We start from the raw sequence: 27,673 nt of genomic DNA on the forward strand, positions 1-27,673 counted from the left end.
ATATTAGTAAAAAAATATATTAATATTTAATAAATTGAAAATGAAATTTGCGCAAATGTTTTTGAACGTGAATTTGTAATATATTATTACACTCACTTGAATGAAATGAGTATAAATCTCAACAAAATATATAAAAACAAAACGCTTTATATTTAATAATTCACGCATATACAACAATTCATATAATTGATCATTAAATAAAAATCCACAAATAAATGACATGCAAACAATGTCTTTGGAAGCGGACGCTGCATTGGTAATGGTCAACCACCTAGATTGGCGTTTTATGGTAAAATTTTAAATCCTTTCCATTGACGGTATTTTTGACATTTAATTTTTTAAAAAAATTAATTTTTTTTAAAAACCCATCATTCTAGATGATATAAATTTTAACTAAATCAAATATTTAAAAATTTTATTTTGTAAAAAATAAAAACTAAATCAACTATTTAAAAAAATACAAATATATATTATTATTTTATACTAGGTATGGGCACCTCAATTCTTGAGGTGTCTTACCCAGATTTTTTGTCCAACATATTATCGTTTATATTTTTTCAGAAGAACTAACTATGTGTTCATATTTGTGTAGATCTTATTTAATAATTTGATTTTGAAAGCTATAAGTATTATGAGTATAGTAATTTTTTATTTTCTTTTTTATTCGTAGTTATACGATTATTATTTCAAGTTGAAATTGTGCCTAAAAAGAAAAAAATACGAAAGTATATGGAATTAATAAAAGTGAAAATAGTTAGGAAAATGATTGATTTGATGTTCAAATAAGAGAAGTTTAATAATCTGTCTCAAATTGGACATAAAGTATATGCTCAGATTAAAATCTAATAGATATCTACTCCGTTATTATAAATTCGAAAATAAAATATTCATATTTAATTCGTAGTAGTGGATGTAAGGATTTCACACTTAATGAAATTGTTGACACTAATGGATTTACGAATGTGGTAACTTTAACTTAAATATTACCAGTAATATGAGCAGCTAAACAATCGATAAGATCACTTAAAACCTTAGTGTAATAAAAAAATTTGAAAACTTGTTCATGTAGAAAGGATTTCAATATATATAAGAATTTTTTACCTTAGAATTTAGTATACATATTTATAAATTTTGTAATTTCGAGCTAGTTTTTAAGATATTTAAATATGAGAGTTAATTTAATTCGCAAGACATCTAAATAGATGACTACAATGAGGGACTAATAAAAGAAATTAAATTATATGGATAGAAATTATTTGGAACTCATATTAAGAAGAAAGCACATGCCAATAATATGTAATAAAAGAAATTAATAGGGAGGCGATTGATGTAATATGAGGAAAATAAAAAGCAAATAGACAGAGTAACGAGTGGAGAGCAAGATGTGTTGACAAATATATTGATGTTATAATCATATATTCAAAAAGTTTAGTAGAGTTTGATATTTGATTTTAAAACAATTTGGTCACGGATTTATATGTGTTTTTTTATGTATGTTATGGTTGATAAGTTTAGTATTAAGTAGATAATGATAAATGCTATGTTATAATTTAGATAAGCTAATGTGAATGGGTTTACACATGCATGATGTTTTTAGGTATAATATGACATTCTCGCGATGAAAATTCACAAATTTACTAAATTTGTAAACCTTGAAGGTTTAAAGTTGGAAAAGATGTACATGCAAACACATATTATTTAATCGAATCGAGTAATTTGGTTATTATTTTTTGCGTGAAGTCATATTTATTTTAATTGCAGCGGTGTTTACATTCTTTCATATTTGTAGCAACATAGTTATTACTCTAAGTTGGGATTGCAATCGAAAATGTAAGAATGATGAAAGTGGAAGAAGCTTGTAGAGGCAGCACATAAAGAGGTTGTATTGCAATAATAGTGAAAGGTATCATGCATTTTTAAATTTAACATTAAATATATGCTCAAAATAAAATCTAATCAGCTAAATAAAATATAATTAAGTTATAACTTGCTTTAGAGTAGAATATTAATATTGAATTCATGATAATAACTATACGCTCTTTATGTTTAACTCTGTTGATGTTTAACCGTAAAAAAAAACTTTGTTGATGTTTATGAACCAACCAATTTCGTTAATTCTTGTTCTTAAGATCTGGAAATATTGCCAGCATCGTTTACAAGAAACATAGATGTAATAAAAAAAATTTCATTGAAAAAATATAAAAATTATTTAAATAAATTGAGTATAATTTAACCTTTAATATTTTCGAAATAACTTTTAGTTATTATAGTGATGCTGACAATAGCGATTATAATGATAACAATTATAACAGTAGTGATAATGTTATATTAATAGGTATAAAATAAGTTCAATTTAAAATTTTAAATGAAAGTAAAACAGCTGGAATATGTGGATTTACAGGCTACCTATATCTTTTCTTCACTTTTTCAGTAAAAAATTGATAAGAAGTGGAAAGTAATATGGAAATTAGGATAATTAATGTACTGCATTGATATTAAATAGCATGAGAGGTAATTGTTTAATGATAGAATCAGAAGAATACAAAATAATTTTAAATTTTTTTATTTTTTCTATATACGGGTGTGTAATATAAATTTACATTTAATAAATAGACTTTATCGTTTTTGTGCAATAGGTAAATTGTAAACTTTAAAAACGCATGAGATGACATACAAAAGATTAAAATAATTGTGTATGTTTCCTGATAATGAATGTAAGATTAAAACTGAATCATAAGGTTAATGTTAGGTTGTGAGATAGAAACGTTGGACAAAAAATTGTAGGATTAAATGAAATTTTTATACAAACGATGTAAAAGTATTTAGTTAAGAAGAAGTAGAAAAAAGGGTCAATGTCATATAACCGCGAAAATTAAAGTATTTTAAAGATGGAGAAAATCAAGGGAAAACATGCTAAAATAAAATCATTTTAAGTAACTAAGCAGTTTAAATCCACTTATGTATAGACACAAATATATTACAAAGCTTAAGATATACTTATTGAGAATTTTATATATAACAGAAATTATTCAGAGCCTTTAAAACTCTTGAAAAATTTTAAATGTGGTAAATAATAATATGGGATAAGTAAACGTAACTTTTTGAGGTGATAATTTTGTTACTACATTGTATTTGATTTTTTAAATTTAAGATATTTATATGTATAGTTAAATAAAACTTCAAATTAAATCGTGAATTTAAATATTTATTTAATATGTTTCTAGTGTTATTATTTTTAAAAAACATTTCAAAGTTTTTTTTAGCATATAATAATATTTATATATTTATAACATCATACATAAGATTCATTGTTGATCTTCTATGTAGCTATATTGTGAGTGTTTGAGTAATAATAGTATCATATATAAAATCTATGTTTGAACTTATATGTACCTAAATTATAAGTGTTTGAAATCATTGAATAAACATTTAAAAGAAAAAGTTGTCTCAAATAATTAAGACTGAGAAAATAATAACTATTAACAACATGTATAAATGTACGTAGTGACTTTGTTTTTATCGTAAGTTAACCATTAACATATTTTACATGTATATACTATTTTTAAACAGGCTTAAACATTTGAATTTCTAGAAATTTTAATGTGATATAATGTGTAGATAGGTGTTTCGATAAAAGATTAGATAGAAAATATTTTTGTAAGTGTAGACATTACAAACAAAATCCGTAGTTAAGATTACATGAATTTAAGTTCCACATGTTTGTGTATAAAAGATTTAAGGGCTAAGAGGTTTAATCTCACATTTAAACTACCATTACTATCTCTTTAATTTATTGAATATCAGCTATTTTTTTCCCAAACGACAAACAGGTTATATCTCGACTGGATCTCATCATCAAAACATCACCAAACTGTAGAGCACATTGAATCATCAGCCTACCAATTACATCATGTGCCACAACGGTTTGAACAAGATCTCCACCAACAAATTTAACTAAGACTTTGTTATCAAGATCACTAAGTTCTACCACTATGTGTCCCCTCAGTACTTCTTTCACACCTGTCAGGCTTAACACTGTTCTTAGTGCCCAAGCATCACTCTGCATCCGCAAGTAAGAAACTTCAAATAGGTATCATACGTTAAACAAGCAGTATGAATATGTGTTCAATCCTCAATCGGGCTCACCTGGTCAGCATTTACATCTTCGACGAGGACAATTATAGCACGAGCTTTAGAAACAGATACTTAGGAAATCTCTTACACTTGGCTTGATAAATAAACTCGACCATTATATGATCAATAGTCAAAACAGACACACACACACACACATGTATATACAACCATAGATTTCAAATAGCCATTGTCATCTGGCTTCGCAAATTCTTGGATCTCAAAATAAGTATGAGTAAAAAAAAAAACGAAATATGAGTAAGCTATGGAAGGAAAATAAGAAATAGCACACTTTTTTCAAGTCAGCTAATATAAGAGGACCTCCACTTCGGCATATCACCGATGTTCCTCTAAACTGAAATTCCATCTTAGCAATGTCAAGCTCCATCTCTTCTTTGTCGCGTTCAGCCATGTCAACCACTATTCCTCCGCCCAAACTCTCATTGGCTATGGCAAGTTGATTTAACAATGGTCCCTGTCAATACAATAGAGCTTGCCACTCATGGCACTCTAGCAGCAAGATATAACAAAAATTGAACAACAAGATGCCTATAAAAATTAAAAAAAATATATTTGTTGTACAACATTTCAGAGAGTGGGTATACACACCAAATTATCACTCCACCCAAGGATGAAAGTGTGATTTTGCTCCACGGCTTCACTTTTTCCTTTCTTGAGTGAGTCAAACTTCTCAGAAATAGTATCAAAAACAAGGCCAAGCATCATTGCAAATATAAACATCCCACCAAAACTAATGGAAACAAAAACAAGCCGATAACCTATGCCTTCGGAATTTGTATGATTCCCCGAGTCGGCTACATAAGGCCAAGAAAGCCAAAGGGCATTAGCTAAAAGGTCATCGGTAACTCCAAAAAAAAAAATCTAATCCTCCAAGACATATCAATAATAAAGTAGCAACTAACAAAGCAAGAGGCTTAGCATAAGGTTCAGATGTGGATACCGCAAGCACAATCCTAGAGAAACGGTTAAAACACGGGCTGAAAAAGAAATAAGAAATATTATGAGGTAAACCATTTTTTTGTTTAATAAAACTGAGAACCTTAAATCTCCCCCCGAATCACTACAAATTTAAAAAATATAAAAAATTCCAATCACTTGATGTCTCAAGAATAGCTCATATCCTATAAACCACAAAATACATACCAGAAATTCAGAAAGCCAAGGAACAAGCACCTAAATTTCAGGAAATTTATTGGATATAGGTTGGAGCGAGGAGGTGTTATGCCGGGACGGAGCCCGCCATGACCATTGGGGCACCTCGTATGTAGCATAGCGGAAGAACATTCGAGCGTCCCACCTTCCGCATCATCTGTCGAATCCAAGTAATGAAACGCCTCCCCGATTTCTGAATCCGATGAAAGCTAAAGCTCCCCTTCTTCCTCGTACTCCTCCACTTCTCGCTAATTAGTTGTCATCTTCGCACCGTGGGTAAAGCTTTAATTGAGGATTAACAGTATGACACTCTGTTGTAGCTCTTGGGTAGAATCTGGAATCTGGAGATGTTGGTTGCAAGCGGCACGTGGAATATGAGCGACCCGAGGTTTCCTGATTGCACAAGTTTGCATCCTTTCATGATCGAAATCGCTATAACTAATACCCAACCAATTAGAGTACGATTGACAGAAAACGATGGCAGCCAGATGGAGTCGAAGAAGAACGAAGAGAAGGAGAGAACAGATTGTGATAACCCCTACACAAGCGCCATCCTCTTGACAGCACAAACTCTTGAAGCTGCTCTCTGGAAAGGGGGAAAGGTTCTTGACAGCACAAACTCTTGACGCTGCTCTCTGGAAAGGGGGAAAGACAAAGGCCAAGGCAAGAGGAAAAATGAAAATGAAAAGATGCAGAAAGCTCTTGCAACCGGAAGCTCAAGGGTGAGGTGGAGAAAAGAGCACATCGCACGTGATTTTGGCCCCATGCAGTGATGTGTTGAAGGAGACACCTGTAAGGAGCATTACCTGAAACCGGGAGAAAACTGGCCAATTTGCCTAGATTCACGCTTTAAATATACTAGGTAAGGGCACCTCAATTCTTGAGGTGTCGTACCCAAGTTTGTAGTTCAATATATTAGCATTTATATTTGTTTCTAGACCAACTAACCATGTGTTTATATTTATGTAGGTCTTATTTAATAATTTAATTTTAAAAGCCATAAGTATTTTGATTATAGCAATTTTTTATTTTCTTTTATTTCCTTAGTCATACGATTAGTATTTCAAGTTGACATTGTGTTTAACAAAGTAAGAAAATATGAAAAATAAAGAATTCATAAAATTGAAAATAGTTAAGAAAAAGATTGAGTTGGTATTAAAATAGGAGAATTTTAATAACAAGTCTCAAATTGAACATAAAGTATGTGTTCATCTTAAAATTTAATCATAGATCTACTCCGTAAATAGGTTATTATAAATTCGAAAATAGAGCATCTATATTTAAATCAGGGTAGTGTTTATAAGGGTGCCACACTTAATGACATAGTTGACGCTAATGGATTTACGAACGTGACAACTTTAACTTAAATATTAGTTGTAATATGAACCATTAAACAATCGATAAGAGCATTTAAAATCTTAGTGTAATCAAAGAGCTTTGAAAACTCATTAATGTTGATATGATTTCAATAGATATAACATTTTTTATTTGAGAATTTAGTTGATGTATTTATGAATTTGGTAACGTTGAGTTTTTAAGATATTTAAACATGAGAATCAATTTAATTCACAAGACATCTGAATAGATGATTACAACGAGAGACTAATAAAAGAAATCAAAGTATATGAATAGAAATTGTTTGGAACTCGTATTAAGAAGAAAACGCAGGGCAATAACATGTAAGCAAAAGAAATTAACATGGAGGTGGTTGATGTATTATGAGAAAAATAAAAGGTAAATACATAAAGTAACGAAGTGGAGAGCAATTTTCATATACGTTTATTTGATCAAGCATAATCTAAAACTTATAATATGTCTACACACATGGACTACTACTAAGAATTTTCGATACTATAAGATAAATGTTTTATTATTCATTTAATGTAAATGGTTGTTTTGATGGAGCTCGTTGGTATTTAGGGTTGTCTCAATGTCTGTTGCATAGTCTAGCAGGAACAAGAGCTTTGATTCCATGTTAACCACTCTTCGTAAGATGATGGTACATATTGAGTTGGAATAAAATCTTCTTATTAGTTCTTCAACTTCTTTCTGAAGTAGATAGTTGTATTGAAATTTTCCACAGTCGATGTAAGTACAGTAAGGATTGTTTTCCACTGAATTTGGTTGATATATTGAACATGTAACTAGCAAAGGATGGGTATTGAGAAATTATAACATAGCAAGTTTTTTTTTTCTTTTGTATCCAAGGGAAAAAACACATCACTCGATCAATCTCCTAACTTTTTTTTCATTTATAACTTTAGCGAAAATGACAATCTTGAAATTTTTTTTCAAAAAATTAAAAATTTCCAAAACTGGAACATGTATAAAATAAGATATAAATTTTGATCCTCTATGATGTCAATTTTCAGTTTTAGTCTTGTGTATTTACTTTCTTGGCAATTTTATTCTTTTGCATCTTGGGTGCTCATTTGACACTGTACACATCAGTGTCATATTGCCACCGAATCAACTTCATATTGTTGTCATGTTAAAAAATTGAAAAAAAAACAACAAAAATAATTGACTACAACTGAAATTTGATAAATAGATGACTAAAATAACAAAAAGATAAATATATAAAGCTAAAATTTTTTTTCCCAAAATATAAAATCGAACTTAATATACTGACATAAAAAGTAATAATATGAATCACATAATGTTTATATTCTAACAAAGAAAATAATTTACGAGCCAAAATTAATTTAATATAATGGAAAATAAAAATTTTAAAATTATGACTTCAAAATAAATTATCTAAAACTAACAATATCAACACTGCCAAAATCTCCATCCTCTCATCCACAATATGTGTTTTGTTGTTCCATAACATTTTGTAGATTTCTAAATCTACCGGAAATGTTGCTTTAATCATTACAATGCAATTGTTAATGTAAACATTTAGAGCTAAGGAAAAAAATCAATGGCTCTGCAAGGATAAAAATAAGGAATTAACCCAATAAATTTGTCCTATGAGCTTGTTCTACTTTAAATATTTATTAATTATTGATTTAATCCAATAAATTTCTCACAAATGCCTAAAGCTCCTTTCAAATTCCATGCTGTTCATTTATGCTATGTTGCCATATTATTGCTTGTAAATATCCAAAATTACAGAAACATATTTTGATTTCTAAACATATAATTACTTTCAATTTACACANTAAAAACATATTTTGATTTCTAAACATATAATTACTTTCAATTTACACATTGGCCTAAATTTTTAAACTTTATTAAAAAAAATTGTTGAGAGGGAAACTTTATTTAATATTAACTTTCTATATATGATTCCAAATATCTTACCTTACCCATTGACCAAAATTTTTGAACATAATTTGATTTTGACTTTCAATTATTGACCATAATTTTGAAATATAATTTATTTGTCAGGCATGTCACACAAGAGCTAAATCATAATAAAAATTGAAATAAAATANATGACAATTGTATATTTTAACATATAATAAGATATTCGCTATGTCATTGATGTTTTTGTTATAAGATCATCAATGTTCTATATCATGTCATTACATCCGAGGAAAAAAACTATAAAAGTAGGAAAAAATAACTAATTTATTAGATCAAGACGAAATTTTTAAAAATTACAAACCAAAACTAAAATCAACCAATTTACCAAATGAATTTTATATATTGTCTTGTCTATGAACAAAGGCTTGTCAATTAACTTTCCATTATCANATAACCAACTCTCAAAAGTCAGAAGTCTGATTTTCATACAATTTGACTTCACATTTTTTTATTCAACTCCTACAATCTAATCTCCTCTTCATCTTTATTTTGTTCTTCTTTTCCTTTTCAATCATCCCATCTTTCTTCATTTTTTTNAGAGACAAGGACCAAAAAGCTGTATTTCTTTCTCGCCCTCATCAAACGAAGCAGCATGGTGGCGAACTATCATCCCATCGTGTTGTCTTGTACGATCGTTTTGCAGCGAAGATTGTTAATCCGGAAATACTGNAAAGCTGTATTTCTTCCTCGCCCTTATCAAACGAAGCAGCATGGTGGCGAACTATCATCCCATCGTGTTGGCTTGTACGATCGGTTTGCAGCGAAGATTGTTAATCCGGAAATACTGGATAGAGTTTGAAAAAGTATATGAACTTTGGACCAGAAACAGAAATTAGATCTATATATACATGACAGATGATTAAGCATTGTTCGAAACAAAAGAATTTTGTGCCAATTTTTGTCTGTTTCACAACCACACAAAAAACCTTGTATAGCTGAAAATGCACAAACTCCAGCCGAAAAAAAAAGACTGATGGCTACATCAGATCAGCATCATCTTCATAGTCATAGTCAACCTCACTTGATTGCCTTCTCTTTGCCTCTCTTGGTCCCCTACCTTTCTTTGGTTTTCCCCTATCAAATGTAACGAGCTCATGATTAATATATCGTTTTAAAAATGTAGTTTGCAAGTGTCATGGATCCTCAATAGAGTAATACGAAGTCACTAAATATATCAAAGCTGAGGATAAATTAGCTATGAGAAAAAGGATTACTTACGGTCCATTAGCTGCTATACCACCATCCCGTGCAACTTCTTCGGCCTGATACACAAAGGAAATACCGAAAATCATATTGTGAACAGATAATGCTTTCCGAGAAAATGAATAGTACCAAGTCCCACAATTTTAATTACAAAACTATACGTCCATGCAATACATAAATGAAGCAGTCGAGAACTATAAAAAGATAAGATTCAATAACCACATCCAAAATTGATTTAACACATCCAGATTAGGAAATAAAATAAGGAATCAAAAAGACTGGTGGTAGCCAATCTCAAATTTGATGATGGCTTGCTTCAAGGCCTGATGAACACTAAATCCGTGTAAATCATCGATTAAAGTATCCACATGTGACAGATATTAAAATCATGAAGTTTTGAAGTCTGAATATCTAGTAAAACCTATCCATACACAAGAAGAAAAACCATAAACTGAAAATTTCAAGCCTACTGTTTTCATTTCAAGTATCCTCAAAGCCTGCATATGCAAGAAAAATGTAACGCAAGTTTCCAATAACAATCAAGCACACACTTACGTTTGATCTAGCCACAAGAAATAATATTTGGCATACAATATGAAAAAGAGACGAGAGAAGTAAAAGGCATACAACCGGTGAAGTGACTGAAGATAACGAAAAGAGCCTATCTTCAGGCTGAAACTTCCGAGATCGTTTCAAGCTGCCGTTGTCTATGTAAAATAACCAATCACTAAATATTAGTATANGGGGACAAAATTTAAAAAAAGGGCGACAAAGTAAAATCAATAGAAGCTTACCAATGGGGAGAGAGGAGAGAGGCAGGCAGCAAAGATAAGAGCGAGAAGTGGAAAGAAGAAGAAGACCGCCGCCGACTAACCGAACAAACCTTTTTTCCTGGACCTTGCTCGCTGCAGTGAAAGGAAGACAAAAACCAAGGCAAGGCAAATGGGAGAGGAGCAATGCCGAAGAGAACAAAGCAAACGAACAAAAAACAGAACAAGGAAACGAACCAACCAAAGACGAAGCAACTCAAAAAAATAGACAAACAAAACAAGAGAAGAGGAAGAACAAACCCAAGAGTTCAAGATAAGCGCGCGGGGAGAAGGGGAAGAAAGCAAACACAGGAGAATCTTACCAGTCTGTACAAGGGGGAAAGCAATGCAGCAGAGGTGACGCCGAGAAGCTGGAAGAAGAAGGACGCAGACAACACACCAAGCAAGCCTTTTTTTGCTGGGATCTGTTAGCTGCAATAGGGGGAAAACAAGAACCAAGGCAAGCAAAACGAAGGAAGACGATGGATACGAGGAGTCGAAGAAGCAGGGGTGTAACCGGAAGCTACGGGTGTGGTGGAGAGAATCTCACAAGTGATATTGTCCCTGGACTGTGGTGTAATGGAAGCGACACGTGGTTAGGAGTGTTACCTGCTACCGGGCCTAAACTGGCCATTTAGCCCAACTTCGCGCTTTAAGTATAAGATAGAGTAGGTAGGGGCACCTCAATTCTTGAGGTGTCCTACCCAGGTGTATCGTTTAACTAATGAGTATATATATGTTTTTTTAAAGTATTTATATAAACAATGTAGAAGTATGTAATTATGAAAAGGAGAAAAATATATTAATGTTATATAATTGCAGAAAATTAAGCTTTTTAGAAAAGGAGAAAATCGATTGAAAAACTATAATAAAAGGAAATAATTTTACCTAGGTAAGCATTTTAAAGTTCACGTACATGTAACGATGACTATGCTACAAAGTTTAAGATATATTTAGTGAGAATTTTATATACAACAACAATTATTGAGAGTTTTTGAAACGATTGACATTTTTTAATTATGACACATACAAATATGGGATAATGAAATGTAGGGAACACACCATATTTTGCATAATAACATAACTACATCATAATTTAAATAAAATTTCCAGTATACTTTTCAAAAATTAACACTTAGAAAGGATAAAACAATCTTACGACGAGCCTTATCCATAAATGTTGATTTGAACCTGAGGGGGAAAAACAAAAACTATGAAAAACAAGTTGACGTCTAGAGAATTAAGCGTAGGCAATTTGTAGAAATCAATGCAATTGTAAAAAATAGCATCAACGATATCCAAGTATATTACTTCAAATAATTCATAAGCAAACATCCAATACAAAGAAAGCAGTTTACAACTTTTAGTTTTTTTTTTACTGGCATGAAGGAGCTCACATGAACAAGAAATATAAAAAAACCAACTTCTTAAAGTATCACTATGCAGTCAAAAGACAGGATCTTAAAAATAAGGATGTTTTATATCTGATAATAGGTCAGAGAGAATGGCATAAGAATGCAGAAAATCCAATATAAACATCATTCCATTCATAATTTTTCAATTTTAAACCACAAAGGCACGTATATTTCTAAATATTAATCCAATATTATTGGAATAAATTGTCATCGAAAAGCAGCATCAGCACAACACTATCTATCACTGAACATCAAAATTGGCAACTAACAGACAATTGTTGGTTTAGTTAATATATAGAAAAAATAAAAACTTATATTATTGGAAGAAAAAGATTTTTGTTGTTGCTGTTTCCATTATAATTATATAATGATTGATTCTAAACGAAGAGGAAATACCTAAGCACATAGAAGAGTATGCTTCAAAATTTGGGTAGTGGTGGTCTTGTGATAAAAAGTCTTAACTTTCTGAACAAACCTTGATCAAGCTACAATGTGGTACAGAAGATTGGCATCTCTGTTATGTTTTCATGGCTTCATATATATGATACATCACACGTATACATAAAATATTGTTTTAAAATTTTTTAGGAAGGAGAACATGATTTCTTCCTAAACGTTTTTTTATCACATATGAATGCTCTTTACCTCATCTAGGGTAGATAAGTGTGCACAGATTGCATTTTATTTATAAACAAACGATGTGAAAGCATGGCGAAGAAGCTGGCCAACCAAAGAAGAAGCAAGTTTAAAAGGCAGGCAAACAAGAGAGAGGAGAAGAGAACAGACCGAAGCGTCGCAAGAAGGCCACCGATTTGCAGAAGTCGAGACGAGACGTAGCAGCGGTGACGACGAGGAGCTGGAGAAGAAGCACAGTAGAAGCTCGGTTAAGCAAATTTAAAAGACAGGCAAACACGAGAGAGAGGAGGAGAGAGCAGACCGAAACGGCACAAGAAGGCCACCGATTTGCAGAAGGCGAGAAGAAACGCAGCAGCGGTGAAGCCAAAGGCCTGGATGAGAAACGCAGTGGAAGCAGAACCGCGAAGCTGAGAGAAGAACGACTCCAACGACGCGCTTCGACTGGAGTTTTCTGGAAGCAGCTCACTGAAAATGGCGGAAAGACTCTCAGAAATGGGGGGAAGGCAAAAGCCGAAACAAGATGAGAAAGGAGGAGGAAGAGAATGAAGAAGTACAGAGATTAATTGCAACTGGAAGGTAAAGGGTGAGGTGGATAACAGAGTGCATAACACGTGGTTTTGGCCCAAGGTAGTAATGTGGTTTAAGAGACACATGTATAGATTGAGACCTGTCACCGGACGAAAACTGGCCAATTTGAATGGGATCACGCTTTATAGCAAGTAGATAGATAGGCGTAGATATACACGCTTATATTATATTTTAAATATAAATTATCTGATGAGGTATGAATCATGAATGCCTAATTTTTATAAATGAGGACATTTAATATGGCCCATTTTTTGGAATTTTTTAAAGAAACCTTTTTTTTAAAAAAATTTTTTTGGGGTCCGGACTGGCAGATTCTAAACATAGAACACCCACTGACCGTAGATTTGAGCTGAAGACCCACACAAATCCATCTCCGGGCCGACATTAATCGTCATGGCAGCCACCGGCGATGCTCCTCCGAGCTCCACAGGCCAAAGGCCACCGGCCCCAGGTTTTTTTTTTTTTTTGTTTTTTTGTGTTTTCATCCTCTCAAGTTCTTTGATTTCCCACAATTGTTATGTTTTTTGGGGGGAGAGAGTTCAAGCTGTGAAATCTGAGTTTGAATGGATATTTTTTTAACTTTCTATTAGTATTTGAGTTTGCTGACTAGCTGTGTCTGATGTTGGCCTGAATTCAAGTTTGGTTGTTTGGTCTGTGAAATCCAGATGAGCTACTTGTATTTCTTGTGATAGTTGTCAGCCTTTTTTCGTTGACTATTGTAGAAATTTGAGTTTTTTTACTTATTAAGGAGCATGGATATTACATTCTTAAGTGTTTCTATACTTTCTTCAAGCTCTAGATGTTTGGTTTACATGGATGGAGCCTAGCTAGTGGATCACCTCCAAATCAAAAAGAAAGACAACAATTCATTTCTTTTACTTTTTTCTAAAAACATAAGTTTGCGGCATATTGTGAACGCTCAGCCACGTCCGTTACAATGAGTTGGCTCACGTCGGTTAGACATATGAATTATCCAATCTTAATGTATCTGTACATGAAAAGAATTTTCTTTAGTACAATCTTAGTTTAAACATGTAATTTTTTTAATTACTAAAACTAGAACGTAGGGATTGGCAAGAATTTTGGTGGAGCTGATTCATGTGGAAGTGCTTGTTATTGATGGAATGATACGTAATGGCAGATTTAGGAATCGGGGTAATTCATTTTAAATCTATTAATTAACAAATCATGTTGTTGTTTTTCTCTTTATATTTGATGACAGGTTGTTATGGTAATGAAGTAGTGAATTGGAGTTCTCAAATTTAATGTGACATTTTTGCATCAACTCTGGACATTTTATGAAGAGTGATGAGTGTTTTGGTGACTAAACTAATCTAAGATGTTTGATGAGATATAATCGAATTAATTGCTTGTATGAATAACTATTTCCTATGGCCATATCTGAAGTGTAACGTCCGAAAAACCACCCTACGTAAACCACATGCATGCGAAATTGTTTTAATTGATTAATCGTTTTATTTAATTGTTTTTAAATTCTTGCATGATATTTATTATATGATTAAATGTATGATTGCATGATTAAATGATTATATGACATGTTTTCATGCAATTAAGGATTTTACCCTAATATTCGATAATAGGCAGGGGAAATGAGACCGGGGACGACCAAGACAAGAATATGTAATTTTATTTAATTAATGACAAGGCTTTCTAATATGATTTAAAAATGATTTAATTTTTCTAAAAATGTTGGAGTTTGATTATTTTATGAGTCGAGCTCGATTTTTTTCCGGGAAGCGGATTTTTGACACACAAGAAGTTTTAAAAGATCAAAAATATTATTTTATGGAAAATAATTTTACAAACTTTTATGTTTTAATTAATTAAATATTATTGGGCCCAATTTAATGATTTAAAGAAGGCCTAATTACCTTAAACTTGCAAGTTCAAAAACCAAAGCTCATTAGTATGTTAATTAATTATAAATAAGTGATTTAGGTTTCAAAAATCTCACAATTCCTCACATCATCAGCCGATATTCATCCTCACATACTTCAAAATTTTCGAAAATATTGAGGAGAAGAAAGCTTGTGTTCTTCATCGCCCGTTCGTCCTTCCTCGCTGAAGATCATATATTCGAGCGTTATAAACGCAAAGGCACGTTCCTAAACTTTTTTAAACATCATATAAATCATAATATGTGTGTGTTAATTATTTACGCATGAAAAATATTGGTGTTCGATTATTTTACGGCGGGATACGTATTTTTCAATGTTTCAACGATTTTACGTTTATTTGAAAAACGTTTTGAATCCAACGGATACGCTTCCAATACATGATAAAAATATGATTGAATTGTGATTGAAACTCTGAAGATACATGCATCAATTTGATGACTTTTGCCTGCACTTGTTCACACACAATATGACAATCAATGTCGATGTGTTTCGTTCGTTCGTGAAACACTGGATTGGAGCCAATGTGTATAGCAGCTTGGCTATCACAAAACAACACAGAAGGTTCATTATCTTCAACTCCCAAATCTTTAAGCAATGTTCTGAGCCACATAACTTCACAAGTTGCTGCTGCCATAGATCTGTATTCAGCTTCAGCAGAAGATCTCGAAACTGTTTGTTGCTTCTTTGATCTCCAAGACACCATAGACTCACCAAGGAATACGCAAAAACCTATGACTGACCTTCGTGTGTCTGGACATGAACCCCCATCTGCGTCTGAGAAGAACTTGAGCTTCAAATCAGAAGCACTTTTGTATATCAAGCCTTGTCCAATAGTTCCTTTTATATATCTCAAAACATTCAATGCTGCTTCCATATGAGATGTGCGTGGTTTTGAAACATACTGACTCAGTTTGTTCACAACATAAGTCAAGTCGGGACAAGTAATTGTGAGATATATCAATTGTCCAATTAATCTTCTATATGTTATGGGATTAGAAACCAACTCCCCATCATCAAGAGAAAGTTTGGTGTTTGCATCCATGGGTGTGGACCTCGGTTTGCAACCAAGAAGACCAGCTTCTGTAAGTAGTTTCAAAGCATAGTGTCGTTGACAAATCGAAACACCATATTGTGATCTAGCAACCTCTATCCCCAAGAAGTACTTTAACTCTCCCAAGTCCTTCAACCGAAACTTGCTGTCAAGATACATTTTTAGATCACTAGCCTCTTTCTCACAATTGGTGGCAATAACAATATCATCAACGTAAACTAATAGAGCAACAAAAGCACTTCTTTTTGTCCGTAGAAATAAGGAGTTATCAGCATGCGATTGAGAGAAACCTACGTCTAATAATGCAACAGAAAACTTAGCAAACCACTGGCAAGAAGCTTGTTTTAAACCATATATGGATTTGTGAAGTTCACACACAACATTTGGAGGTAGAATCTCCCCCTCTCTGCAATACCCTTGGGGCAGAGACATATAGACTTCTTCCAAGAGATCACCATGAAGGAAAGCATTATTTACATCAAGTTGAATTAAGAACCAACCCTTGGAAGCAGCTGAAGCCAACAAAACTTTGACTGTCACAAGTTTAGCCACTGGAGAAAACGTTCAAGGTAGTCAACGCCTTCCTGTTGTGTGTAACCTTTGGCAACTAGACGGGCCTTATAGCGCTGAAGGGAACCATCAGCAGAAAATTTGGCCTTGTAAACCCATCGGCAGCCAATTGAAGATTTACCGTGTGGCAAGGAAACAATGGACCAAGTGTTATTAGCTTCTAAAGCCTTGAGTTCATCAGCCATTGCTTGGCTCTATCCAGGAAGAACAACAGCTTGAGAGTAATGTTCTGGTTCAAGGATGGAAGATAGATTGTTGACAAGAGCAGAAAAAGTAGGCGAGCGTCGATTAGAAGTAAGATAGGTGGACAAGGGATGAGTAGTTGTGCAAGGAAGAGCAGATCTAGTTGTAAAATAATGGTAGTCACGAAGATGAGATGGAGCATGGATGGGCCGATTGGATCTACTATGCTTTTGCAAGTTATTGGGAATGAGAGATGATGTATCAGTGGTCGGTATGATATTATCAGAGAATATGTCCGAAGAAAGATGAGAAGAGGAAGGGAAATATCTTTGAAAGGAAAAAGATGCTCATGAAAGACGACATCCCGTGATATAAACAACTCGTTTGTTTCAACATTCAATAATTTATAGCCTTTGTAGCCTAGTGGGTACCCCATGAATACAGATTTGATAGCTCGAGATGAAATTTGTCTCGAATTGAGGCAAGGGTTGAAGCAAAACACGAAACACCCAAAAACTCTTAAATGCGCATAGGAAGGCTGTTTGCGGTGCAGCAACTCAAAGGGTGACTTATGTGCAAGTGAAACTTAAGGAGTTCGGTTAATCAAGTAAACAGAAGTGAGAATGCAATCGGGCCAATAGACTAAAGGGATATTGGACTTGAAAAGAAGTTCCCGAGCCACATTAAGGATGTGCTGATGTTTGCGTTCAACAACAGAGTTTTGTTAGGGCCTTTCAACACAAGAATGAAAATGAACAATCCTTTGTTGAAGGAAAAATTTTGTAAAGTTGAGTTCAGGAGCATTATCACTCCGAACACCTTTAATTTTGGCACTGAATTGAGTGTGTATCATTTGATAGAATGCTGGAAAAATGTGTTGAACATCACATTTAGCTTTCAACATGTATGCCCAAGTAAAACGAGAGTGATCATCTACTATGGTCATGAAATATTTATATCCCTCAACTGAAACTGAACTAAAAGGGCCCCAAATGTTAACATGTAGGAGTTCAAAAGATGCAGTACACATATTATGTTGAGAGATAAACGGCAAGCGCTTCTGTTTTGATAAGTGACAAATGGAACAAGGTACATTACTCTGGTTTACAAAGGGAGAACCCAAATGTTTATCTAAAACAGAAAGCTTAACAAAAGAAGGATGCCCAATGCTAAAATGCCACAAGTGCGAAGGATCAACAGAAGTATTACAAATGACCGGAGAGGAGGTTTTCCCGAACTTGCTCAGCACATAGAGATTTCCAACACGTCTACCCATCCCAATCATCTTGGATTGATTGATATCCTGGATTTTACAAACGCTAGAAAAGAGACAAACTGAACATGAGAGAGAATTAGTAAAGGAAGTGATTGAAAGTAAATTGAACTTGAATTGTGGCACATATAAGACATCATGAAGAACAAGTTCACTGGTTAATTGAATTGTGCCAACATGAGTAACATGAATGGAGAAATTATTTGGAAGAGTCACTCTGGAACTGATTTGCCTAATTGTGGTAAAGAGAGACATGGAGCAACATATGTGATGTGTGGCTCCCGTGTCTATTACCCAATCCAGGCGCTGTATTGTAGGAACAGAATCAAATAAGGAAAAAATACCATTGAAGCAGGACACTGATGACTCTTGCTATTGTTGTTCCATGGTGGAGTTATTCAATGTCTGAATTTTCGAGCTTAAGAATTCAATAAGCTGATTACATTGTCCATGTGTGAGGGAGTCAACAGAGACATTTGAAGTAGGCTCTGGAGTAGCATAGGTGTGACATGCTTGTGCTTGTGCCTTTCCAAAGGACGATTTTGTCCCAAACTTAGGGTGACCAGGAGGAAAACCTTGCAATTTGTAACACTTATCAACTGTATGGTTAGTGTAGTTGCAATGAGAACATACTTTATCACTTTTACCTCTGGGATTCAAAAATTTCTTGACAGTACCCATAGCACTAGATGCACTCGGCACAAAGGAGGTGTTAATATCTGACGTGGTAGTTCCAGTAGTGATAGACCGTTGCCTCTCCTCTTGGACCACAAGGGAAAACACTTTAGTAATGACAGGAAGAGGATCAACCAGCAATATCTGTGCACGTATCTGCCCATAGGACTCATTTAACCCTATGAGGAACTGCATAACACATTCCTGATTATGATAATTCATCCAATCTTTCATCGACCCGCAGTGGCAGAGTGAAGCAGGTTGATAGTCTTTCAATTCATCCCAAAGCGTGCGCAATTTTGTATAATAGGAACTGACACTCAATGATCCTTGATTAAAAGCACTAAGTAGCTTTTTAATTTGATAAATCCTTGGAGCATTGCTCTGTTGAAAGCGATCACGTAGATCGAGCCAGACCTCACGGCAAGTCGACATGTACATCAGGCTATCGGCAATTTCACGAACAACAGCATTTAAAATCCAAGAAGTTACCATACTGTTACATCGATTCCAAGCACCGTATAGCAGATCATCGGGTGATGGAAGAGTGATAGTATTATCCACAAAACCTAATTTATTTTTAGCAGTCAATGCCATGGCCATAGCTCTACTCCAAGTATTGTAATTCGAGCCAGAAAGCTGATGAGATATGATAATAAGTCCTAGATGATCACCATTCTGCAGAAAATATGGATTGCTCGAATCCTCAGTAAAGGTGCGATTGACGAAAGCTTGATTTGCATTATTGTTAACCGCTTGACCACCGCCTTTCACCATTGTAAAAAAAAATGTGAAGTAGGGCAAGTGATGCGAAAGCCAGCTGAATATCGATAGCAAATTGAAGATCGAAGATCAATAAGAATTGATCAAAAACAATCGATCGGAATTTTCTCCTTTAATGCTCTGAAACCATATTAGAAGAACAAAGTAATTTCCATTGATGAACAAACAGAGCTTGAGGCTCTGAACTGAAGAACAGAAAAATGAATTGAATTAAAGAAATAACGAGAGTGTGGCAAGCTATTTATACAGAGGGGTAGGTGTATGTGTGTGAAGTCAATGACAATGACTTGTTAATAACTCCTACTTCTAATACAAAAAAGGGCCAATTTACTCCATTTCACTGGTCTCATGTTCTTTTTGCTTTAGGGTTTTTGACGACATCAGGTGCTGGGACATCAGTACTCTTTAAGGTATAGTTCCAATTAAGAGGCGCCCTCCAACGATACAATTCCAATACAAGTTTCAGTTACAAAACTAAAATCTGGAAAGACTTTTCACTGTCATGCACTTGACACATACAGTAATATAAGTAGTTACTCTCATTAGAAGGTTTTTATTTTGTGACATTTTTTTTCAAACTTGCTTGTGTCAGAATGCAATTTTTCCAAGGTTAAAATCATGGATTTACAAGGTTGTATTGGAAGAAGAAAAGAAAGAGACGCTAAAGAAAAACAATGAAAAACAAAGTATTGAAGAAGAAGCTGCTGCTATAGCGGCTGCTGATGTTGCCCGAGCAAGCCAGGAGATGTTGATCGCAACAAATGAAGGTAGATTCCGTTGTTTTGTATCACTTAGTGCAAATGGTTTGTTTGTTGTTCCAGATTTTGTTGGCCAGTTATTGCTTCACGTGGTGGTTTTCTCACCGTGGCTTTCATGATATACTTTGTGCCTGTTTTTCCCAGAGAAGAGGTTCTTCAAGGAGCTTATCAGCAATTTGAATGTGCAAGTGCATGAGATGAAATCGATGAGTAATTCTATAAAGAAGTTGGAAGAGGGTGAGGAAGTTTCTTACGGTCCATTTTGATTTCTTCTTTATTTTTTGTTAATGATTTTAATCTTTCTCATGGAGGGGGTTACATGTGGTTTTTTGGCCATTTATTTCTTGCTGCATTCTGTATTTTTTGAGGAATCTAGTTTTACTTGAGTAGATTTGTCATAAATATTATAATGTTGTCTGAGATTACATACAATTGACAACAGAGCCACCAAAAACCAACATTTGGTATAATTAGAATTAGCTTTGTGCATTGCTTAAAAGATAATTTTATATTTCATTTTGGCATATTTACTAGCTCTTTTTTTTCCTTCTGTCGAAGTTTGTATTTCAGTGTCAGCATATATTTTTTGACACGTGTTACAAGTCACCTCTAGCCTTTTTCAATTTGGTACCTGAGAGAGGAAGAATTTATAACTGCAAAACATACATGGAAGCAAATGCATTTATTTCCCATTTTCAGTTTCTTGTTTGTCTGATTATATTTCATTGAAACTACAATCTTGGGAGCTAATTGTGGTTGGGAGCACTAGGTTCACTTGATTGAAGTTCGGGTCAAAGTCTGCCATCTGTCCTAATTTGTGTGTGTTCTTAGATTTCACGACATTTTCGTGTGAGTGTTTTCTATCTAAATGTGTCACAGATACTCCTTCCTTACCTATCCTTCTCTACTTGCGCTGTAAAGACTGTTCTCTTCAAGTTTCTTTGCTTTTGTTAGCTTAACATCATTAGTTTCCACAGAATCTCAAAGATGTAATTATGTGAACTCATTATGTTTTGTTGATCGTGTCAGGTCAAAGCATAAGTAGAAGAATTGTCGTAGATGAACAGGATTATCAAAGGGTTCCGCTGACCAGTTCATCAGTGAGCTTGTCATAACATTTTCTTTTCCTATATCATTGATGATAATGGATCTTTTAATTAGTAGCGGGTTTCTTGTTGATTTTTAACACGTGATGTGGTTGTCCAGCTACCTTGTACCAATAACAAGGCACACATTGATTCACATTCAGGTTATTATTCTGTCATCAGCTTGCTGAATGTCCTGCTCTTATTGAGTTTGGTATCACTCTTTTGATATTTTGAGTGCTCTTTGCAGTGAGATCTCTGTCACCACCTGCATACGTGGAACCTTCTGTCGTTGCTCAGTCTAAGTCATATGCGGAGGTATTTTACTGTCCCTGAGCATGGAAATATGTCAAGCCCTTTGTAATCATATAATATTCGAGAGGCATTGAACTCTTTTTCTTTTTCTATATTCTCTCTCTTTTTTTCTCTATAATATGCGGAAATTGTTTTGCAGGTTATGGATATGATTCAGAATGGGGAGAAACCCTTTCCATATCAGTGTTAGTCCATTGCTATTAATACTGTTTCTGTTTATTTCATGCTTGTAGTTTGAACTCTGTCTCCCTTGGCGTATCAATTTTTGCATGTGGTCACCTCAGGATATCACTGAAACTTCATCAAATCCAAATCAACCAGTATTAAATCCTCGTTCAGATCCTGGGCCAAAGGTTTGCTGCTCATATTTTTTGATTTTGTCGTTATTGTATTAACGGTATTAGTTGCTTATTTAGACATCAATTGGTGATACTGGATATTTTAATAAAATACTCAATTGACACATCCATATTTTGTGGTCTTCTTATCTTTTGTGTCTTATACATGTCCTGTGAGAACCGATTTTTTTTACTTTTAATTAGATATGTGTAAGGAAATTTAAAAAGCTTAGGATATTGGATTATTGGAATAAAAGGGAATTATATTGTAAATCTTTGTATTGGAAATATTTTATGGGAAAAATCCTTATTGTCAAGAGAATTTTTCATGGACTTGTACAAGTATATTTTCAAAATTTTGGGTAAGAAATATAGCAAGATTTGGATATTATCATGCAAGATTTAGAAGAATGAATATATGGATCATGCAAGAAATTCGAAATTTGACCTAGATTATTGCCTTAATTATGGTGGTGCTTAAGTGTGGGAATATATGCAATATAAGATAAAATAATGAGGCAAATCTTCATCCCCCTTGCAACTCATTTTCGAGCCATTAGATTAGGATTTTGGGGAGCTCGATTTGGTAGAGAAATCAGCAGCTATGGAAGGAGTTTTGGAGCCAAAATTGTGAGATTTATGCCAATCTTGAGCATGATTGAGTGCCATAAATAACTCCCTTCCTTCCACCTATAAATAAGCCACCACCTTGATCATTCTCCACTCCACAAATTCGAAATTCTCCTTGCTGAAATCTGGAAATTCAGCAGCCTCTCCCTAGCCAAATTTTGCTCCAAATCCGTCCCCAAGCTTGCCTAAAAGGTCGAACCGAAGCGCTGCCGAACAAGGAGCGAGGAGCGATCTAAAATTCGAATCCAAGCATCCACGTTTTCTTAACATTCAAACACGGTANAAGCCTCTCCCTGGCCAAATTTTGCTCCAAATCCGTCCCGAAGCTTGCCTAAAAGGTCGAACCGAAGCGCTGCCGAACAAGGAGCGAGGAGCGATCTAAAATTCGAATCCAAGCATCCACGTTTTCTTAACATTCAAACACGGTAAGTGGGCTTGTTTTAACATTTAAATTTCGGTTTTTATGCCTATGAAATTTCGTTTTTTTGGTTTTAAAAATTCGGTCGAGCACCATCTCCCGTCTATACGTTTTTATGAAATTTGGATACGTTTGTGTTTTGACACTGTGAGGATTCCCTGAAAATGGGTGGAATTCCAACATATGGCCCTTCACGGTGGGATAGAACCGTTTTATGGCCTCGTCCCCTTAGAGGATCAAAACTTAGGGACTGACGTCAGTAAATCGTTAAAGGTGAAAAATCGCAGTGTTATTATGTTATGGATATGATGTTACGATTATGAAAAGCATGCTGTATTTATATGTTATGTTTTCGAAAATGTTATAAAATTTAGGTTGTGTTCGAAATTCCCCAATTTACTGAGTATTTCCCAAAATACTCACCGCCTTACAACCCTTCCCAGATAAGCCCGAAGAAGAACTCGAGGAGAAAGAGTCCGAACAGTTCTGGGGATGGTGAATGCTCGAGGAATTTAGATTAAGTTTAAAGTTTATTATGTTATCCAATTTACGTTTCTGCATTAAACTCTGTCATTTTCGGATTTCGGTATTGTAAAGACAATGTTTATTTCGTTGAAATTATGATATATAAACTGGTTCAGTTTATACTATGCTACAAAAGGCATGTTGTTTCGATCGTGTGATTGTTAAACAACGCCGGTGTCAATCCCGAGTTTCGGGGCGTGACATGTCCTGGAGACATAAGCACCACAAATCATATTCTTATAACTTGGATTAACTTGTTCAAACATGTCTACACGCAAGCCAATGGTCCCTTTCATGAAACATGTACCTTGACTCACCTTAAAGGCTCAAGGTGAGTTTTAAGTGTACCTCTCACAATTATGAATGCACAGTTCTAAAATTCAATGTGAAACACAGTATAATAGATTACTTTTTTGGTTTTTCATTTTTGTCAATAACTTGGAAGTTAAATATTCAATGCTATGTGACAAATTTTGGATACGCCTGGATTCCAGAATATAATGCCTTGATGTACCTTACCTCAAGGCGTGACTCATCTGGTGCCTATGCTTCTGAGCACCCTGGCTACTTGGTGTGCCATAATTCTCTAGTTACCGTGATTCAAATATCTTATTGCAGATTGAACTCTGGCATAGACGCACGGTATTCTTTGTAATATCCCGAACTTTTTGTCATGTTTTAGTTATGGGGTTATTTATGATTTATGGTGATAAGATATGGTTTTAAATATTTTTATGGTTATGGTGGGAATGATTATTGGTTATGGTTATGGATGTTGTGATGGTTATTGTTTTAATATTATGTTCATTGTTGGTGATGATTATGGGAATGAATGGGTAGAATAGAAAGTCGATCTTGAGCCAAACAGGAAATGGAAGTGCAGAACACTAAGAATAATGTGGCAGTAGTTGCGGTTTTTAGTATAATGTTTCGTATATTGATCCAATTGATGTGAGGCCACTTTCATTGGAAAGATAAGATATAAGGCTATAACTTTCATGTTTGGAGTTTGGTTCAAATCATTAGGGAAGACGAGCCAAAAGTGGCCCGAAGAGTGTCATGTGCATCGTTGCTCCTGTATTGACACATGTTGGGATATTGAGCATAACTTTTTACTCATACCTCTAAATGATCTGAAATTTGGCGAGGTTCAAGAAAAGACATAGAGCTACAACTTTCTAGTTTACCATTTTTTCTAATTATGAAGGGAAGAGGCGTTTCGGAAGCGATCTTTGACGGAGCCGTGCGCAGGACGCTGCTGTGGAGTGGCAGCGCTGCGCCGTGGCGTTGGCGCCAATTAAGTGGCGCCGCAGCGCTAAGCATGCGAGATTGTTTTTTTAAAACACGTTTTTAAGGGATTGAAGGCTTATAACATGATTCTAGAGGTTTCTACTTCATTCTAACCTTCTCTCTTTTCCTTATAATCGATTCATGCCATTTTCTCTCTAGTTTTCTCTCCTTCATTCTCTACTCCAAGTGCAAGGATTTTAGTTGTATTCTTAGTGGTTTCTACCTATTCCTCCAAGTTGCAAGGTAAGGGTTCTATTATTTTGGAGTTTAGAAGAGTCTGGATGGTTGAAGGGTTAAGTTGAATGGATGAATTTCTTAGGGTAATGTTGATGATTGTTGGTTATTCTTGTGTTGATGTTTGTAGGAATCATTCAAGTTTATCATAGCCACCATATTGTTGGATTGGTTGTAAGTAGAAGCTTTCTTTTCAAATGCTCACATGATTTTTATATGTATCAAGCCTTGTTATTGTTAATTAGCTCCTTCCATTGGTATATAATTGATATGTATATTGTTATATGTTCATTGATCAAGCATTTCCATTGAATCCATTGATCAAGGAGCTAATACACCATTGTGCCTACCAAGTGTTTGTATAATTGCCTCAATGAAATTTCCTATGATCAAAGCCAAGGAATGATAGTTATTACATGCATGTCATTGGCCAATCCCATGATTATGAGTATCTCTCACAGTTTTGATATATTTATATATCAAAGAGATACTATCCACAGGTCACAGAACTATCATTTCCTTTCCTTTAATTCATGCCATGAAATACCATCCATATTGCTTTATTACCTATATTTCATTGAAGATGGTATTATTCATTGTTCATTGATATTGATTTATTGTCCATTGCCATTGCTTCATTGTCTATTGTCATTGCTATATCCATATTTCAAACCAATCTCATGTATATGTACTTGTTATGTATAGCTTTCTGCTTACTGAGTTTTATCTCATTCCAGTTAATATCATGTGATGCAGGTGACAAAAAGGATTGAAGCGGATCGTCCAAGGGGAAGAAGTCATATAAAAGCCAATGGGAAAGACTTTTGATCATGTCACTTTTATTTTATTTTGGGTGAACATGAGAAGTTTAAATATTGTCATATTTTGTAAAATGAATTATGGGGTAAAGCTTATGTTAGTTTGTGGATTTCTTTTGGTAAAATGTTTTGTTTACATATTATTTTGTTCTTTCCCTTTTTATTTCAAATGCTTCCGCGCATGTTTTTCTTTTTAATTTAAAATCATGAGATGGAGGTTGTTTCATTCTTGCATGAGTCATAATAGTTTTTATGGTAATAGCATTAATGTGTTGCTTGTTGCAATCAGCCTTGGGAGTTTAGTCGATCCCAGCACAACTCCACCAACATTCTCAATACTCAAGAAAGTGGTAACATCTCAAGTTACGGACTCCCAGATAAGCAATTGAATGCAGGCGATCCAGTGCCTTGTTGTCAGCGACAGAATGTTAGAATCACAGAGATCGAATCTGAGAATGATCAGAAGTTCGGACCTTCCGACAGGTTGGGCATTGAGCGACCAGTTCGGCATTCATGGGTACCTCCCTAGCCACCACCAGTTGCGATGCCAGAAGCCACTGCAGCCATACGACAACCAAAGAAGCGACCATATCAGAAAGAGGAAATGACCAATGGTCAATTACTAGCTTGTGCACCAGATGTAACCGATGAGTTGCAAAGAATCACAAAAATCTCCGAATCAGGTGGCTTCGTGGATGCTGATGGTGAGTATTCCCAAGTTTCTTCATGTGGGATGAAAAAGGAAGATAATGGCTCGTATTTGTAGACACAAAAGAATCGAACAACATCAGCACATCTCGAACTCAGGTACATATACCACTTTAGTGTCCTTGATAAAAAGGGATGAGACAGCATATACCATTTTCGATCAAGATTTGTGTCAAGTACCTGCCAATATCATGCATCTGCATTGACTTGATTATAGCCTATAAATTATGATTTGTATAGCCATTGGGTGTGGGTCGAGTTGGTTGTCTACCCATGTTTACCTTTTTCGATCAATTTAATTTAATTTCATCCAATAAGAAAATGACAAGTGGCTTACAAATGGTATATGAACTCGTATATAGAACTAAATGTAATTATACACAGAATAACTGTGTGAGGCAATGAGTTGAAGGTGACATGACAAGAATGTCACTATCTTATTGGAGTCTGTACGAACGACACGTGGCATCCTTCCGAATTAATGCGTGTTCAGTCCACAATTTTTCATAGTTTACAAATAGATCCCCAAACTTCCATTTCCATGTCTTCAAATCAATTTACTCTTCCAATCCAAAATTCGTAAGATGTCACGCTTAGATGAGAATTTACAAATTATAAAATCTTCCAAAGTTTACAAACAACTTTGCTCCATCACATTATTATAGCGTGCTTCTTTATAAGATTTAAAGTTTCTATAAATTTTGTAATAAAAAAAAAGTTTCTATTACTTTAATTTAAAATTTAATATGGTTGTGCAATTCTGTTGACAAATGGTCTAACAATTTATTAATTTTCAAATTTGAATTTTTGGCATTACTAGCAGAATAGAGTAA

At 34.3% G+C, this 27,673-nt stretch overlaps 1 protein-coding gene, 1 long non-coding RNA gene and 1 pseudogene across 2 annotated transcripts; 1 reads left to right on the forward strand and 2 right to left on the reverse strand.

The window, feature by feature from the left end:
* Nucleotides 1–3,882: 3,882 nt before the first annotated feature.
* Nucleotides 3,883–5,147, reverse strand: LOC140956312 (uncharacterized). The gene is made up of 3 exons (XR_012171430.1): nt 4,741–5,147; nt 4,147–4,641; nt 3,883–4,060 (listed from the first exon to the last, which is right to left on the reverse strand). It is a non-coding gene; the product is annotated as an uncharacterized lncRNA (long non-coding RNA).
* Nucleotides 5,148–9,313: 4,166 nt separating this feature from the next.
* On the reverse strand, nt 9,314–19,541 carry LOC140991162 (uncharacterized). The gene is made up of 9 exons (XM_073461118.1): nt 18,707–19,541; nt 18,084–18,325; nt 16,836–17,001; nt 15,608–16,788; nt 13,234–13,363; nt 12,981–13,140; nt 12,830–12,899; nt 9,835–9,878; nt 9,314–9,690 (listed from the first exon to the last, which is right to left on the reverse strand). Exons 1-9 carry the CDS (start codon nt 19,539–19,541, stop codon nt 9,594–9,596), a joined length of 2,925 nt encoding a protein of 974 aa, XP_073317219.1. The 3' UTR covers nt 9,314–9,593.
* A 63-nt stretch (nt 19,542–19,604) lies between these two features.
* On the forward strand, nt 19,605–27,144 carry LOC140991163 (peroxisomal membrane protein PEX14-like; annotated as a pseudogene).
* The last annotated feature ends 529 nt before the right edge of the window (nt 27,145–27,673 follow it).

This window comes from Primulina huaijiensis, chromosome 13, assembly GCF_012295235.1.
Source record: "Primulina huaijiensis isolate GDHJ02 chromosome 13, ASM1229523v2, whole genome shotgun sequence".
In the NCBI taxonomy this organism is placed as follows: Eukaryota; Viridiplantae; Streptophyta; class Magnoliopsida; order Lamiales; family Gesneriaceae; genus Primulina; species Primulina huaijiensis.

Excerpts from the sequence above, each read along its gene's own strand:
- LOC140991162 (XM_073461118.1), bottom strand. The coding sequence starts at position 19,541 with ATGGCCATGGCATTGACTGCTAAAAATAAATTAGGTTTTGTGGATAAT. Across the intron at positions 18,326-18,706 it reads CTCCCTCACACATGGACAAT|TTTGTCTCTTTTCTAGCGTT; the intron begins GTAATCAGCTTA and ends TCTCATGTTCAG. Across the intron at positions 13,364-15,607 it reads AAGTCATCAAATTGATGCAT|TTTTCGTCCGGTGACAGGTC; the intron begins GTATCTTCAGAG and ends CAAATTGGCCAG.